The 18,782-nt window shown below is 44.0% G+C and overlaps 1 protein-coding gene across 1 annotated transcript in view; it reads left to right on the forward strand.

Annotated features, from left to right (window-relative positions):
- Positions 1-18,782, forward strand: part of CPZ (carboxypeptidase Z) — a 56,885-nt gene that overhangs the window by 28,433 nt on the left and 9,670 nt on the right. The window contains exons 5-7 of the mRNA XM_077814662.1: positions 40-236; positions 917-1,078; positions 12,507-12,665. Coding sequence (XP_077670788.1) covers positions 40-236; positions 917-1,078; positions 12,507-12,665 — 518 coding nt within the window. The remainder of the gene's footprint in view (positions 1-39; positions 237-916; positions 1,079-12,506; positions 12,666-18,782) is intronic.

An 18,782-nucleotide genomic window follows, 5' to 3' on the forward strand; every position in this document is an offset into this window, starting at 1 on the left:
AATTACAACAAATCATCTCATTACTCCATCTTTTCACAGTGAAGCCAGAATTTAAGTATATTGGAAACATGCATGGAAATGAAGTTGTTGGAAAAGAATTGTTAATATACCTTGCACAATACTTGTGCTCTGAATATCTCCTTGGGAACCCCAGGATCCAGACTTTGATAAACAACACTAGAATTCACCTTCTGCCTTCACTGAACCCAGATGGGTATGAACTTGCTGCAGAAGAGGTAAAAGACTTTTTGCAATGAAGTGAATATGTTGTAAAATTACCCTGCAAAAGAGAAAAGAAAATCTGGGGTTTGCGGGATTTAGGTTTTGACAATAGTTGACTAACAGATTTTATTCCCATCTGATTTGATGGGTGGCTGCTCTATAGTGCCCAGATTAACAAAACTAACAGGTAATTTGGACCAGATTTTGCATTGTTCCTGCTTGCATACTGGAGGTCTGATACAGATGAAAGTCTGTTTGGACATTCAGCAGCCTGCCCTATCAATATTTGGGCAAAATGCCCAAGAGCCAATTATGACAATTGAAATTGCTCCTTTTATTTTATACAAACTTTTCGTTAAATATATTTTCTTCCTCAGCTAGAAGATCAAATGTAATTAAATATTAATATTTATTATGTTTGCTGAGCCCTGATTTAAACCTGTTTAACAGCTGTTGTGTTCGACCTCTGAGTCACATCCGTGGTGCTCACACGTGCTTTTGAGGTCCTTTGGGATAAAGGGTGTTCTATAAATAAATATATTATTTCCACTCTCTGGACACTTTTAACAAATCTCCGGTGCCTTTTTGGCATTTCAAACTTCCAGTTGGTCATTAGCAAATAACATTTTTAAAACCCCAAACATTATGAGACAGGCAGGATTGGATCTATTTAATTGGCTTCTTTCTTTATTAGGGAGCTGGTTACAATGGATGGATTAATGGACGTCAAACTGCTCAGAACCTTGATCTTAACAGAAATTTCCCTGACTTGACATCTGAAGTTTACAACAGAGCCGGGCTCCGATGGGCACGCCTAGACCACATCCCCATTCCACAGTCCTATTGGGAGGGTAAGGTATGAATTACAGACCTTTTATCAAATATTTTGTATAAAGGCTCAGATAATTATGAATATTTAAAAAAATCAGTACGAAGTTATCCTTGATGCTTGTTTGAGCTTAATATTATTATTCTTATAAGGAGGACTAGTTGGATGTGCATAGGATTTGTATGATAAGTCATGGGCTGGTCTTGGAAGAAAAGGCAAAAGTCTCAAATGACTAGCAAACAAAAATGTCACAAATAACAGGTTTCTGTATTTAATTAAACTATACGCTATTGTACAACAGAAACAATTTGATTTTTAGAAGGGCTGAGCACCCACAACTCATATTGACTTGATTATTAATTAATTATTATTATTAAATGTATTATTTGTATTGCGGTAGGGTCTATCAGCCCCAGTCATCGCTCGGTGCTGAACAGACAGAACACCAAGCTGGTCCCTGCCCCATGGAGCTCACAGTGACTTCATTGGGAGTTATGTATCCTCAGCATTTCTTGAAAATGACCAAGTTGACATTTTAACAAACAGCTCAGGTAACTGAAGCTGTTATCTCAATGCCTACTCATTTCCCGCCCCCCCACCCCCCAGCAGTACTGGAAGGTGGGTGGGAGAAAGCAGCTGTTACCTCTCCTCCCCGGTACTGGGAGCAGCAAAAGGAACACTGGGCCTGAAGTTAATCATCAGCAACTTAAGTAAGTCATGTGCTTGCATAGCAATAGTGTGATATTCAGGAGTGTTTTAGCTCCTAGCCCCAGTCACAGGACAGGTGTACCAAAGGCTATACCCCTGTCATGGGGCAGGGAGCGGTTTCCCTCAGCTCCAGTGGCTGCAGTTGCAATTCATCTCCCTACAAACAGAGGAAACACAGAATCCATCACCTACTGTAAGTGTGAGGCAAAACACTAGCCCTGAGTCTGAGAGCTCCTGCTCTCTCTTCAATTCCCCATGCAACCCTGGTTTTCGTTTGGGTGGGTTTTCAGTGAAATTGGTTCAGTTGTTTGCCAGCATGCAATCCCAAATGTTCAAAGTCCTAGAGAGGATGGATGATCCAGAAATTACGACGCTGGCAGGGGACTCTGGGGAGTCCCTGCTTCTCCACAAACCTTCACCATGGGCAAGTCATTTAGTCTCTTTGTGCCTCACTTCCCCATCTGTACAATGCGGATAATAGCACTGCCCTACCTCACAGGGCTGTTGTGAGAATCAATACATTACAGAGTGTGTGTTGCTCAGGTACTACCATAATGGGGGCCATAGAAACCCACACCTTCAGTGACAGCTGAGAGAAATGTGCTGGTTATGTGCTGATCCTGCAAGGTATGCCATGTAGATGGAGCCCTGAGCCCAGCTGACTTCTCTCGATGCTCTGCATAGGCATAGAAGCCCCCTGTGTGGAGCAGCTGGTAGGATCAGGGCCTTGATGATTTTCAGCTTTCAAATGAACTAATAAAGAGAGATGGTGGATGGCAAATAGGGGGCTTGTGAAACACAGCACACTGCAAGCCTCAGAGCACAGACTGAGGGAGCCTCAGAAGAGAAGAAATGGCCTTCATAGAACTAGATAAATTTTTTTTGATGAATAGTTTATTACCATCCTCCTCCCAAACAAAAGGCAATTTCAGATAGACTGAAACTGTTCATGAATTAGGGTCAAACATGGCAAATAGTGAAATGTCTGAGTTTTCATTTAGAACTGATGTTTTGTTTAGAAATGTAGCTAGATTTAACTTAAAATAATAAAATAAAATAAAAAAATAATAACTAACAATAAATCTCTAAAAACCAAAAAATAGAAACACCCAAAAATAAAACAGACCATTTCATTCAACTTGAAATTAAATTTGCATCTTTGTGTTTTGGTGAGAAACTGAAAAACTGGTGTTTTGGGGTGACCCGAAATTACTTTTTTCCCTCAGAGATTTGTCACTGAACCAAAACAATCAATTATTCGCTCAGCTCCAGCATTAGAGCATTTGAAGCAGAGTTGGAGGCCTAGTAAAGAGGTTCCAAGAGACAAATAGGAGAGGTCCCAAGAGATAATATACGAGGGGGAGAGAAAGAGAGCGAGAGAGATTCCAAACAAAGCTGAACTCTGCTGCCCTGAGAGCTGGGCACCTTTTTTTTCTGTTAATCCCAATAGTGCACAGTCATTGACATTATTTACATTTAAAATCGTGCATTGTTATTGCATTGAGTAATGTCTCTGAAGGACTGAGAAGGGCCTGGGAAGTGGTCTTTGGCCCTGACCATGCAAATAACTCCATGTGGGCAGACCCTGCATCCAGCACAGAGCCTTGTTATTTTGAATGGGGCTCCAAGCAGGCGCAGTGGGGGTCTGCCTATACAGAGCCCTTGGCAGGATCAAAGCCTTGGTGAGCTAACTGCTGGTGCCATTTGGCTAGGGAACTCTGCATTGGACTCTGTTGCCTCCAGAGCTGTGTGCTGTATAATAGGCCATACGTGTGTCAAACACACTTGGGGAAAGGCAGGGAAGAATTGTCACCAGTTTTGCCCAGGCCTATTTGGAAGATTTTCCGCTGCTGTACTATTGTACTGGGCTGCATGCCTCTGCATTAACATTAGATTGGAAGCCTTCCAAGGCAGGGACCAGGACATCTTTCCTGCCTTGTCTACACTTCCAGGAGCTGCAGAACTGAAGTCTCAGCCCAGGAAGAGAGGGAACAAAGAGAGATTTATGCTCATATTCTGCGCTGCTCCGAAGACTGATGCAGCCAACAGCATAAGCTGCAGCAGCTCCTGGCCACTCTGACTTAGCCCAGCCCAGGCTGCCTATGGACTGCGGCCCAGCCCAGAATTCCTCTAACACTATTCACTGCATAATGTTTACATTCTTGCCCCTAGTCTTTTCCCAGTTGCCCTCTGCCATGTGTGTGGCATGCTCCTTAAACATGACTTTATGGTGGGGAGTAGTGTAGGGCCACTTACAGAGTGCCCTGCACTCGTCAGATTCTCCCCCGGACTCCTGTTGTGCCTTTACAGCCCCATATGCCATCACAGTAGCCTACAGAAGCCTGGGTGGGTGACAGAATTTGTCCCTAGGATTTTTGTCCCAAATTTCCCACTGTTGCTACCACAAGTTCTGCTCCCCTAGTGACAGAGAATGTGAGCGCTCCAGTGCAGAAAAGGCATAGGCAGCCACTGGCATTTTAACCCCTCTGTTGTCTCAGCCTGCCCTTAACAGAAACAAAACACACAAAATTACAGCGGGGTTTCAACATACCAGAGGCTACAACCATTCTACTGCAGGCCTTTCACTGCATTTTACAGGGGAATTAGCCATGAAGGAAGTGACTATTTAACACACCACAAACACACAGAGAACTTGTTCCCTCCGTAACAAGCAGCTCAACAACATACAAAGTACCTTCCGATGTGTATTGTGTAGAGAGAGAATGAGAGAACCTGTCATCCTGTGACCTTGAAGGCACACAAAAAACTTCCCTGACAACTACAGTTTCATTTAGCTAAGAGACGAAACTGCATGAATCTTCTTTCTATCCAGAGTTAACCTACTCCTACAGCAGAGGCAAGTGATCAGGAACAGTCAGCATGGATTCACCAAGGGAAGGTCACGCCTGACTAACCTAATCGCCTTCTATGATGAGATTACTGGTTCTGTGGATGAAGGGAAAGCAGTGGATGTATTGTTTCTTGACTTTAGCAAAGCTTTTGACACGGTCTCCCACAGTATTCTTGTCAGCAAATTAAAGAAGTATGGGCTGGATGAATGCACTATAAGGTGGGTAGCAAGTTGGCTAGATTGTCAGGCTCAACGGGTAGTGATCAATGGTTCCATGTCTAGTTGGCAGCCGGTGTCAAGTGGAGTGCTCCAGGGGTCAGTCCTGGGGCTGGTTTTGTTCAATATCTTCATAAATGATCTGGAGGATGGTGTGGATTGCACTCTCAGCAAATTTGCGGATGATACTAAACTGGGAGGAGTGGTAGATACGCTGGAGGACAGGGATAGGATACAGAGGGACCTAGACAAATTGGAGGATTGGGCCAAAAGAAATCTGATGAGGTTCAATAAGGATAAGTGCAGGGTCCTGCACTTAGGACGGAAGAACCCAATGCACAGCTACAGAATTGGGACCGAATGGCTAGGCAGCAATTCTGCGGAAAAGGACCTAGGGGTGACAGTGGACGAGAAGCTGGATATGAGTCAGCAGTGTGCCCTTGTTGTCAAGAAGGCCAATGGCATTTTGGGATGTATAAGTAGGGGCATAGCGAGCAGATCGAGGGACGTGATCGTCCCCCTCTATTCGACATTGGTGAGGCCTCATCTTGAGTACTGTGTCCAGTTTTGGGCCCCACACTACAAGAAGGATGTGGATAAATTGGAGAGAGTCCAGCGAAGGGCAACAAAAATGATTAGGGGTCTGGAACACATGACTTATGAGGAGAGGCTGAGGGAACTGGGATTGTTTAGTCTGCAGAAGAGAAGAATGAGGGGGGATTTGATAGCTACTTTCAACTACCTGAGAGGTGGTTCCAGAGAGGATGGTTCTAGACTATTCTCAGTGGTAGAAGAGGACAGGACAAGGAGTAATTGTCTCAAGTTGCAGTGGGGGAGGTTTAGGTTGGATATTAGGAAAAACTTTTTCACTAGGAGGGTGGTGAAACACTGGAATGCGTTACCTAGGGAGGTGGTAGAATCTCCTTCCTTAGAAATTTTTAAGGTCAGGCTTGACAAAGCCCTGGCTGGGATGATTTAATTGGGGATTGGTCCTGCTTTGAGCAGGGGGTTGGACTAGATGACCTCCTGAGGTCCCTTCCAACCCTGATATTCTATGATTCTAAGAGCCATAAGAGTTGTTGATGTAATGAGCATCAATTTTGCTAGGGATATGAACCATTTACCTTCGTGAGGGGACGCTATTATGGAACTCAGCTTTGTGCATGTAAAAGCATTAGTATGTCTGCTTCAAAGCCAGCCTTTCAACTGTCATTTACTTAATAGTATTTATTATCCAGCTTATTAAAGTAATTATGCAGGTATTCCAAAGCACCACATGGAGACCGGAAAATTGAAAGCAAGCTCTTTGCCAGTCACATAAACTCAGAAAAACCCCTTCCCTTCCCATAATCCTTGCCCTCACAACAAGCTTTGTTCTCTGTTATTACCAATTATTGTAATAAATGGTCAGAGTTTAAATTGAGAAACATTATCAGAGATTAAATAAATTAAATTGCCTTGATTCATACAGGATTTGGAGGCTTATAGTGCAGGCTGGCAGAAACTGTAGGAAATCTAGTCCAGTTGTTTCTAAAAGAAAAAAAAGAAATAATCTTTACAGACCATGGAGACAGTGGTTAAATACGATATAACTGACAGAAATGGGAATCAGGTTTAAAAAGGGTAATGGCCATTCACTATTTATAGCCAAATTATCTAGTTCCCTTCTAATTGTATCTTAAATTGCGCTTGCAAAATGGATAATTTAAGAATGATTGTCTGTGACTGAAAGGCAAAGGACTTTTGGTGAGTTAATAAACCACATTAAAGAAATAATCTATGAATAGTCAAAGGGTAGAGTCTGATACTATTGATGGAGCTGAACCAGAAGGACGTAGGTTTAAAAATATAGTTTCTTTAAAGCTAAATTGCTATATGGGTTGCAAAACCTAATTGTTTTCCACAAAATTTGCAGCAATAAAATAATAATGGTGTAAAGTTGTCCTGCAGTAACCCAAGAGGTTGAATACCAACCTCAGGGCAGGCAACGGGGCACAAACCCCAAAATAGGTGTGCTTTTTGTACTTAGATTTCACTAAACCAATTATCAAGTGGAAAGTCATGAAGCACTGTAACAGCCTAACCATGGAGTCACAGACAGTACCCTTGGATACTCCAATCTGTCTTGCCACACAGGCGAGCCTACCTTTGTGATAAATGGTCCCTTACACCAAGGATCACAGCAGTATTCAGGTTACTGTCTGTCCCAAAGGCCCAGTCACTTACCCCAGGTCAGTTGCTCTTTAGATCTCACAACAAAGACAATGCTTGTAGCCAATCCTATAATAAACTGTCTACAGATTTATTAACAGGGAAAAGGAAATAGAGTTCTTTATAAGATGAAAGCAGGAAAACACACACACGAGTCACAGTTTTACATTTGAAAAGGTAATAGAGGTTTCTATAATAAACAAGCTGTATATGTCCTATAGGGCTAACCCATGCTAAGCAGCTGGGGATCCCTTGCTTATGCTTAGAAGCTGTACGCCCGCAGAGTCCAGGAGACATAGAGGTACAGTTCCTTCTTGTTAGGGTTTTTTTATTCTCTTTCCCCCATGTGCTCTAAGCTGTGAACTCAGATGATGGGTGGAATCAACTTGCATAACTCTTCTTCGTGGGCATGGAGCGAGAGAGCGGAGAAACAAAGTCTTTTGTTCTCTTCAGTGTCCCACAGTAGTCGTTGTGGTGTTGATGGGCCTTCCTTGTTGACCAGGATGTAACAGCTTTGGAGGTCAGCACTTCACACTAGTTAATGTCTCTCTCCAGTCTAGTGATTTAGAATGTCACAGAAGTTTACATTCCAAATGCTTAAATATTACCTTACAATATAGGATACAGGTGCTGTAAGTGAGATTAATGCACACAGCAACACACCAGCAATCAAGAAAGTCTTAATACTAAACACAATCTTGTAATTTTAATACCTATTTTAATAATATTAACACAGAGGTGAGCCAGACTGATTCCAGCTAGGTATTTGTTCATATTCGGTTAAGACATGGGGACCGTGGCATGGGCTGGCATCTGGTCTGCCAGCATCACAAACGGGCTCACTGTCTTGCGGAGTATGTAGGTATCTAACAAGGAAGTAGGCGAGAGAGAGAGACATGGAAAGAGATTGAGTTTGGAAGTTCTCTGAATAGGACATTCTGGGCTTGTCCCAGAAAATATTGATTAACAGTTAAATAAAAGACTTTTACTGAAATCTGAGAGTACCTATTTCCTCAGGAATAGGACAGGGTCTGTGTTGGTGCCTATTCACTGCTGCAGAGAGGAGCAAAGGAGCAGACAGTTTTGTGTGCTGAAACCAGAGAAGAGGAATTGAGCCCCCTCTGCAGCAGGCTTTCCTGTTACTCAACAGCCTTCAGCAGAGCTCTTGTGTGGGCACTGACAGAACGGAGAAGCATAGGAATTGCCACAGCATGGTCCATTGGCCATCCAGCTGATCCCAAGAGGAAACCCATGACGGCATCAGTGCTTTTCCAGGCTGTATTAAATTGTCTGCAGTTTCTGCTTCTGAGAAGGGATGGAGTTAAAGGGAGCCAAGGCTTGGGAAGGAGGCCCAGGAATCAGCCCAGAAGGGTCTGATTTTTCTTACTAATTCCATGGCATCCATGGAGTCAGGTCTCAGATTCCCTGTGGAAAGCCCACTCTCACTGCAAACCCATAAGGGAGCCTTCCTCTGAGACTCCCCGAGTTCATTCTCACAAAACCTCCTGAGGCAATTTTCTCTCCCCCACCTTTGGTATGTGTGTACCTGTGTGTGCCTGAAAGACTTCTCTAGTGTCCTTTACCCATGGGGCTCAACTCCCCAGGGCTTTTCAAATGGTCTCCCTTCTTCTGAGCCGTAAGTAAAATACTCTCATGCTCTTGAACATATGGGGGAATTGCCGTATTAACAAACTTGACAATGGTTAGGCAGCCAGTGTGCCTGACATGCTGACAAATATTGTCTCATTGTTCCTTTGTATTCCCCAGTCTGACTGTCTCCACCTGTTATCTCTTGTCTTATTATAAATTCTTTGGGGCAGGGATCATCTTTTTGCCTAACACAATTTTATCTTAGTCCATTACTAGGGATCCTTTGTGCTACAGCAATGCTACAAATGAATTATTATAATGATAACTTCCTGATAAAGGACCTCTTTGCTTCCTTTTTCATGGGAATCAGTAGCATTGGGTTCACTTTAAAACCCTGAGTCAATTGTGGGGGAAGGAAGGGGATGATATTTTCCATCCTGTCTCCCACTCCTAGCATGTCTTTCTCTCTGGGCTCACCTGTAATACTATAGTTTTTAGTGATACTGGTATGCAAATGTATGCAAAGGTACTAATGGCTTTTTGTGTACTGGAAACTGGAGCATAGCTAATAACCAGGATGTAGAACTTCAGTTATCTCAAATGATGATAAACCACAGAAGAATTTGCCATGCCAGGTCCTGTAACTCATGTTCCTAAATGCTAACAATACTTCACTTCCCTACTCCTTTTCCTGTTTACACAGGGTTGGAGGTGCCCACAATTCTTCACTACTCCTTCTGGTCCTTAACACAGATTCATAGGTCTTGGAGTTCCAGTCCTTTTCTCTTCAAACTTCTCTTGACAGTGTCTTCCCATCATATCGTCAGTCTTCCACGCCCTTTCTTGCTGTCCTCTTCCTCCCAGGCTTTCTTTGCTGGTCATTCTGATCACATGTCCATCCAACCTCAAAAGTGTGCTCTCCAGCCTCTCTATCATTAAGAGTTCCAAGTTCATCTTCCCCTTTATATTTTCCATGAGCACTCTGTCTGTCCTCTACTCGCCTGCCATTCTCCTTTCTATTAGCTGTATCTTCTTTTCTTCCATCACTGTAACACCCATTTCCAAACCATAGATCAGACAGGAACCAACTTCATTTTTTTCTTTTAGTTTTTTACTTAATTACCAGCCCCACAATACTTCTACCAGCTAAATGCTAACAACAATGAAGTAAAAATAATGTGTGATTCTTGGAGTGTTGTTATTCTGACCACCAATATCCCTCCCCCAATTCTTACCACATAGCCACCTGTCCCACAGTGTCCAGGGCCTATAAAATCTTCACTAATAAATTTTTACACAGTGCCTTACAAAAAATACACCCTGACTGTTTTGATACATGTGCACTACAATGTGAACATTCCGACAGACTTCTCACTGCAGCTGCCTAGAGCCAGCACTGTAGCTTTTGTTACACTTAGACCCAGATTTTTAAAGGTATTTAGGTGTTGCGGCACTCAGCATTGCAGTGCAGATTTAGGAGCTTAAATTTAATTTTCAAACGGGATTTATGCTGTTAGGAACCAAAATCCCATTGGAAGTTGATGGGATTTAGGCACCAAGGTGCTTAAATCACTCTTGAAAACAGCTACTAAATCACTTAGGTGTTGCAACACTGAGCATCCCAACCCCTAAATATCTTTTTAGATTTTGGCTTTAGTGACTTTTCTTAGTGTTTTCAAGCCAGCTGACAGCCAGATGTTGGAGGGATCTAACTGATGACAATTCATCCAGTATTTTCATCTGAGCCTGGCATCCTGACATACCGCAAGTGCAACCTGGCAAACTACTGACACAAAATAAATGAAGCCCCACTCTCTGCCAATGGCTACATGCTCTGCGGAAGAGCCCTAATCAAAAACTGGCATCAATATAAAGGACCATTCATATGGGTCCTGTGAAACGGTTGCCCTGGCTTTATCACCAGAAAAGGTGTTTTCAGGTTGTTCTGCACTGGTTAGTGTGTGTGTGCATACTGCCCTCTTGTAAATGAAATGGCAGCCCTGCTAAACAAATATGTTATAAGCACCCATACCAATGGCTAGTCTACAATGGATATAAAGCCTAATGCTGCTTCAGCTGCCTTCCTCAGTTACCCAGCACTTACTACACATCAAGTGGAGTAACAGTATTCCACAGTGGTGTCTACGCCACCTGGATAAGAATGCCACTTGCTTTTACTGAACTGCCAACGCATTTCCTGCAATATTTACAGGGGGGCACTCGGGAAGTCACTCATGCAAGTGACCAGCTGACCAAGGGATGGTCATCCTCTAACCTTCACTATTTTCTGATAGCTGATGGTATTTAAGCATGAGGTGACAGAGGGCTTTAGCAGCCCTGCATAGATCCATGCACGGCTGGGCCCAAAGTAAGAGCCTGACCCTCCTTTGCTTTACACCTCGTGTAGTCTTTGACATTTGTGCAAACACACTGCTGTTCTCATTTGGTAGCATTTTACAGCCACTTTGCACTAACATTGCACAGCTGTCAATGACCCCACAAGGGTGCAAATGGAAGGAGAATCCCTCCCTAAAACTAACAACTCTCTGACAGCTGTATTTCGAGGCTTACCCTAACTGGCCACCAGGTGTCACTGTTGCATTTAAGGAGTAGCTAATTATAATGTAGCCCTGAATGAAATTATTCCTCAGTAACTACTGAGGCCAGATAAGTCCCTCAAGGGGAAACTGTTTACTTCATAGCATGAAATGGCAACATGAAGAATCCTATGGCTTAGATTCAACACGCTGAACTCTTTTGCAAACAACGCCTGGCTATACCAGTGCATAACATGGATATGGAGACGCTTCTCCGTCTATTGTCAGATGTACAGATCAGAGGATCTTTAAGGTTAAGATTTTGTCACGGTTATTTTTAGGAAAAGTCACGGACAAGTCACGGGCAATAAACAAAAATTCACAGGAATCCGTTACCTGTCTGTGACTTTTCCTAAAAATAACCAGGAGGGAGGGCTGTCAAGGAAGGAATTACAGCTGGAGCCCCAGGGAGCGGGGACTGACAGCCCAAGCCTCACTGCCATGGGGGAAGGGGAGATACAGCACCAGCCCAAGCCACAGGGCATGGGTGAACAGAACCAGCCTCTGCTGAAGCCGAAGGGCAGGGGCGCACAGCCCCGGTTCCAGCCCCGGCTCCAGTCCTGGCGACAGCCACTGACAGATAAAACCAAAGAAGTAACAGATGTCCGGAAAAGTCATGGAATCTGTGACTTCAGTGACTAAATCACATCCTTAATTATCTTACAAGAGTCAATGTAAAGTTGTTTTCTACTTTGTCTTTCAACAAGTGGTGAACACTAGGATTTTGCAGTTGAGTTCCAGCTTGTCCAGGGAAAATTTTGAAAGCAACATGTTACATTTTCATTAAAATGTGACCACTATTATGGCTCTTAATCTTGTTGCAATCTGAATTTTAGTTCAAATCACATCTTATTATTATTTATTTGTATTAGTATAGCGCCTAGGAACCCCAGTCCTCCCTTGTGCTAGTTACTGTATAAACACAGAACAAAAATATAGTCCATAGCAGTCTTTTCTCCATGTTGTGATGCTTTTTCCAAAAATGGCAATTGCCTCTGGGGTCTGGGTGGCTAGGAATTGTGAGTCTGACTTTCCATTTTGTTATAACAATTTTTCTGGTCCTGGATTTTGGGGTCCAAACTCCATGCTTGTTACATGGGACAAACAACCACCACCCCGTCCCCTAATGGGACATCTGGGGAATCACACACAGTTTTCTTCCCCACCACACTCCTATCTGCAGGTGTTTCTATGAGAAGGGTCATGCTGGCCCCAAATTATTTTAAGTGAATCCATTCTAAACAGAATGTTAATTCAAGTGATTTTTCTTTCTACTCTTCAGGTAGCACCGGAGACAAAAGCAGTTATGAAGTGGATGAGGGCTATACCATTTGTATTGTCTGCCAGTCTTCATGGAGGTGAATTAGTTGTTACCTATCCCTATGACTTCTCAAGGCATCCACTAGAAGAAAAAATGTTCTCCCCTACACCTGATGAGAAGGTAATACTTCTGTCAGATGGCTACATAAATGAGTACAACTCCAGATATGGAACTACTTGGAACCAATCCTTTTAACTCAGAGCTGATGTGGATTTTTTGAATGCCAGACTTGCAACAATATCTCTAAATATGACATGAAAGGGTGAATGTAATTCTGCAGTCATTACACTCTAGGGGTGGGAATTGCAAAAGCGCTTGGGGCTTGTCTAACGTCACTCTCAGGCCTGGTTACACTTCAAATTTAGGTAAACCTATTCACATTGCCCAGGTATGAAAAATTCATTCCCCTGAGTGCCAGAGTGAAGGCGACCTAACACGTGGTCTAGATGTTGTTTGACTGATGGAAGAATTCTTCCATTGACCTAGCTACTGCTGCTTGGGGAGGTGGATTACCTACACTGAAGGAAAGCCTTCCAACAATATAGGAAGTGTCTACATTATGGCGCTACAGCACCAGAGCTGCCGCTGTAGCTGTAGGAGCCATAGTGTAAACATGGCCCCGGTGAAATCAGTGCGAGTTTGAACATTGGCTTCTAAGGGACCAGCGTTGTGCTGATGCTGAGTGCTCCTATTGTCAGACTCAGAGGGAGTAAAGAATAAGACTTGGAAAGTTAAACTATTGACAAATCTACTCATAGGAAAGTTTATTTCCTGTAGCCAAACCAATAAATGTAACATTTCAGTGACAACACATGAGGGCCTGACTGTCCACTTTCCGGCACCTTCTAGAGTCATTTACATATATACAGTTCTGATTTGGTAGCATTTTGCACCCGCTTTGCATTAATGTAAATAACTCCACCAGGTGTAGGGGAACAGAGAATCTGCCCCTTAATATTTAAGGAGTTAAGGGTCCAATCTAACTCCCACTGGCTTCACAAGGAACAGGTTCTGAACATACAGTTCTTATCTTCATTTAAACCGAAGAAAATAAATGATGCCAGAAGGGGGCAATATTGTAATAGTTATTCCAGGTTAAGACGAAATAGTGAATATTTGTCTTTCCGGTCTCTGATTTGGAGTATTCTTCATTTTGGGAACTTTCAATATGCTGCACAATTTTCAGCCTTCTTCTCTACTTCTTTTTGATTTCCTAAAACTAGTCCTTGACACAAGTAATGAGAAGTTTGAGCTTTTGTGACATGTCAGAAATCCCTGGCCGTCTTAAAAAACACCACTTTCTTTAGCAAACAAATGCTGCAGAGAAATAAATAAATCACTTTTCCTTAGTGTGTGATGTACAAACCCTTGTGTTGAGGAGTGCAGGACTGGGTTGATTCCTTATGCAGGCTGGGCACCAGAGATCTGCAGTTAGGAAACTGGTATTAAGTGTCTTGTTGTGAGCTGCATAAAGTCTGCTGTTTGGATACTCAGTGATATACTTAGCAGGAAAAAAAAAGGATACTTGTGGCACCTTAGAGACTAACCAATTTATTTGAGCATGAGCTTTCGTGAGCTACAGCTCACTTGCTCAAATAAATTGGTTAGTCTCTAAGGTGCCACAAGTACTCCTTTTCTTTTTGCGAATACAGACTAACACGGCTGTTACTCTGAAACCTGTCATACTTAGCAGGGGAAGCCACACAAAGTAGGGACGCTGAACAGTGAAAAGCACATAGCATGTCACGAATAGATTTACTGAATGGTAATGCAAACTACAGTACGTTATGAAGAAGAGGGGGAAATCCATTCTTTATCTGGTAAGGAGCAGATGGTTTACAGCTAGTGAACTTAGAGAAAAAGCCAAAAAAATCCCCTATGTTAAATCACTGATCTGTGATAAAGGTTCCTAACTTAGCACACAGCTGCATGTTCTGTGAATTGCTTTCAATCAAGGGTGAGCACAGTTAGCCTCAGAAAAGTCACTGGAGAACAGAAAAGAGCTGAGGTTTTTAGTGACTGGAATCGTAAAATCACCACTCAGATGTTTAGTGCTCTGCCTTGTTTTCTTTGTCAGTGAGGGACTGCTCTGTGGAGTAAGGTACCATTACACGTGAACAATGATGTCACAGCTCTTTAACAATGCTCAGGTGCTGAATGCCTTCTGCATTGGAACTGTTTTTTTCAACTTCCAGTGACATCATGGGCCTCTGAGGATACTGTATGTCTACACAGCAGCTAGATACCTATGGCTGGTCTGTGCCAGCCGACTCAGGCTCGGGCTGGGGGGCTGTTTCACTGCTGTGTAGATGTCTGGGCTCGAGCTTCAGAGTAACAGCCGTGTTAGTCTGTATTCGCAAAAAGAAAAGGAGGACTTGTGGCACCTTAGAGACTAACCAATTTATTTGAGCATAAGCTTTCGTGAGCTACAGCTCACTTCATCGGATGCATACTGTGGAAAGTGTAGAAGATCTTTTTATACACACAAAGCATGAAAAAATACCTCCCCCCACCCCACTCTCCTGCTGGTAATAGCTTATCTAAAGTGATCACTCTCCTTACAATGTGTATGATAATCAAGTTGGGCCATTTCCAGCACAAATCCAGGTTTTCTCCCCACTCCCCCACCCCACACACAAACCCACTCTCCTGTTGGTTATAGCTTATCTAAAGTGACCGCTCTCCTTACAATGTGTATGATAATCAAGGTGGGCCATTTCCAGCACAAATCCAGGGTTTAACAAGAATGTCTGAGGGGGTAGGGGGGGTAGGAAAAAACAAGAGGAAATAGGTTACCTTGCATAATGACTTAGCCACTCCCAGTCTCTATTCAAGCCTAAGTTAATTGAATCCAATTTGCAAATGAATTCCAATTCAGCAGTCTCTCGCTGGAGTCTGGATTTGAAGTTTTTTTGTTGTAATATCGCAACTTTCATGTCGGTAATCGCGTGACCAGAGAGATTGAAGTGTTCTCCGACTGGTTTATGAATGTTATAATTCTTGACATCTGATTTGTGTCCATTTACTCTTTTACGTAGAGATTGTCCAGTTTGACCAATGTACATGGCAGAGGGGTTTTTTCCTTGCTGTGCAGAGGAGCAGCATCAGGTCCCTATTGACCAATACTTGATGTAGTGAAATATTTCAACCCCCCCCCCCCAACAACAAAAATAAATAAATAAACAGTTGCCTGTGACTTTATGTTTGTGAGCTTCCTTCTCCTCACATACCAGCTCTCCAGCTATGGGACTCCACAGACTGCTCCGGAGATATTCCTGACTCACACTTGGATGGTGGAGAGGAGAATCAGGCCCCCTGAATCTTACAGTAATCATTGTGCCCTTTCTCTGTGAGGGACTGTGCACCTGGAGCCTCATTTAAATCTGGGGCACCAAAGCAGTGTTTCCTCTCAAATTGACTTTAAAAAATTATTTTAATTGAAGGGAGATCAACGTGTACTCTCCTCCCCGCCCCCCTCTTTTAACCTTATAACTTTTCCAGTGCTTGTAGCAATGGTGGGTCTAGCAATGTTAGCAGCATCCCTGTAAATGTTAGAGTTATAAAACCACACCTGTTAAGTGACCTGCATTTAACTAATCTCATCTGCAGCTGCTGTTGTCTGGGGACCTGCGGCCTGAAATATTGTTGCTCTGTTTTAGCTGCTGTTCTGTTAGCTGTAACCTCTGTTCTGACTGCTGACCCAATGGAATTCACCTGGGCAAGGAGGAAGAGGGCAAATTTGCATCCTTGGTTGCAGCAAAAACTAAAGCACCACAGCGCTGCTGAAGCTAACCTTGAAGGCTCAGGTTCTCCAGCCTGCTGAGTTGTTTTTGAGCTGAGTCGATGTGTCAAAGTGTACTTAAAACAGACTTAAATAGCCAGTGATACTCCCACCTATGTCAATATATTTTCTCTGGTGGCATTCTGGCCCCTATGTTACCCCTTCCTGGTTCCACTGGTGTTGGGGATGTGGGACACTACTGTATCTGGTTTATCCCTAGCGGCCAGATTAGCTCGTTACTCCTGAGGGCATTCTGCGCCCAATATTTTAAAATTCTGCAAAATTCTTCAAATCTTATTTGTCAAATAAATGTGGAGGCTCCAGCATGGCAGTGGGGAGCACAGGCCACTGGCTACACAGAGCGGGGAGATCAAAGTGCAGCTCCCACCCCGGGACACAGACTCAGCAGTGAGGCTGCACCCAACCCGGACACAGCGCAAGGACCGGGTCTCCCCCAGAAACACCCCAGGGGCCTGCCCCTCCATGCTAGGTGCAGCGGGTGTGGGCAGGCAGGCTCAGCAAGGCAGGATCCAGGTGTGGAGGGGCTTAGTGTGGGGGGATCCAGGTGTGGGTTGAGAGGGTTCTGTGTGGGGCAATCTGGGTGCAGGGGAGATCTGGAGGCACAGGGGCTTGTTGGGGGGGTTCTGGGTGCAATGGTAATGGAACTCTAGAGGGGGGTCCAGGTGAAGGTGGTTGGGACTCAGCAGGAGGGAGTCTGGATGTGGGGGGGATAGAGCTCAGTGCCATGGTGTCTAGGTGTGAGGGGCTCAGTGGGGGGTCCAGATACTGGGGGAGTGGGGCTCAGTTGGGTGGGGATCCAAGTGGATTTGGTTGGGGCTGGTGGGGTGGGGATCCAGGTGGCTTGTCGGGGTGGTCCAGCTGCAGGGGGAGAGGGGCTCATTGGGGGGTTCTCATTGGGAGTGTGTGAGGGGGCTGAGACTTGGTGGGAGGGTCTGGGTATGAGGGGGTCAGGATGGACAGAGGTGGGTGGATGGGGGACCAGCTCCCCGCACATAGATCTCTCCCCCTGCAGTTGAGGAGCGACAGGTGCAGGAAGCGAGGCATTGGGGGAAAGTTTGCAGAGCTTCCTGCAACTGGGGGGAAAATCTGGAGGTGGGTCTGACCTGGCCCCAGATGCCATGCAGGGGAAGAGGAAGTCCCATCCTTCCCAGTCCAGCCGGGACTAGCAGCTGAGCCCGGCGCAGGGTAGGAGCCACCAACAAGACAGCCACCAGCCAGGCAGTGTAAACAACCCCTTGGGCACTTCTAAAAAATGTACCCCAAATCTCTCATTGACATCAGTAGGAGCAGGATTGAGCCCATAACTCCCTTAGTAGAAGTTAGTAGGATCAGGATTGGATCCCAAACTATACACAAATATTGTTTGTAAATGTATTTAATTATTGGCTATTTTCTTCCAACAGAGCCTTGAACTATGAAGGAGATTTAACTATCTGGGAAGGTGCATAGAGTGGCAACAAATCACAGTTAAGCTTGAGGGAAACTCAAAAACATTTTGTCTGAGATGTTGAAATGGGGGTAGTTTTCCATCTCCTCTGACTCAGAAACAATGAGATGGACTTCAAATTTTACATGAATACTCATTTGTCTTCATTCAACAATTAGCTAGCTTGTCCCTTTGCCAACACTGATACACGGTTAGCAGAAATACTAACAAACAACAAACCAAAACCCTTCGCTCACTCAGTTTGGCCCCAATGAGGTATCGAGGGTGAGATTTTCAGAAATGTTCAGTGTTCACTTGACTCTGCTTCTATTGGAGGCAGTGGTAAAACTCTCTTTTCAATGGGTGAAGACAGGTCAGTGCTGAGAGCTTTTGAAAATCCCACTCTGACCCTTGTGGACAACGATATTATTCTGAATACATTAAAAGTCCTTGTCTGGACCTCTAAGGTCCCACATTTTTCCAGAGGTGATTTCTCACTTCAGTCCCCTGCTTGGCTTTCTGTTTGCCAGTGATTGGAATGTTCTTGGGTTTTTGTCCCAAGCAATGACCTCTGAGATGTTAAACCAGGACAATTACTTTCTTCTGCCCTAGTCACTGTGAAACCCAATTCCTTTTAGTGGTTTAGTGGACATAAGAACATAAGAATGGTCATACTGGGTCAGACCAAAGGTCCATCTAGCCCACTATTCTATTTTCCAGCAGTGGCCAATGTCAGGTGCTTCAGAGAGAATGTACAGAACAGGTAATCATCAAGTGAGCCATCCCCTGTCGCCCATTTCCTGCCTCTGACAAACAGAGACTAGGGACAGGCTTCTGAAGCCTGTATTTCCCCTGATTTGCCTGCTGTCCCCATTGTTCATTTAATTAAGGACAAGGATCCCTATATTCACAAAGGGACTTTAAGCATTGTAACACCTGACTCCAAGGCACTCTGCCACCCAGTGGAATTCTCAGACTTGCATTAGGTGGTCAGAGGACACCTAATGGA

Source organism: Eretmochelys imbricata, chromosome 4 (genome assembly GCF_965152235.1).
Source record: "Eretmochelys imbricata isolate rEreImb1 chromosome 4, rEreImb1.hap1, whole genome shotgun sequence".
NCBI classification, from domain to species: Eukaryota; Metazoa; Chordata; order Testudines; family Cheloniidae; genus Eretmochelys; species Eretmochelys imbricata.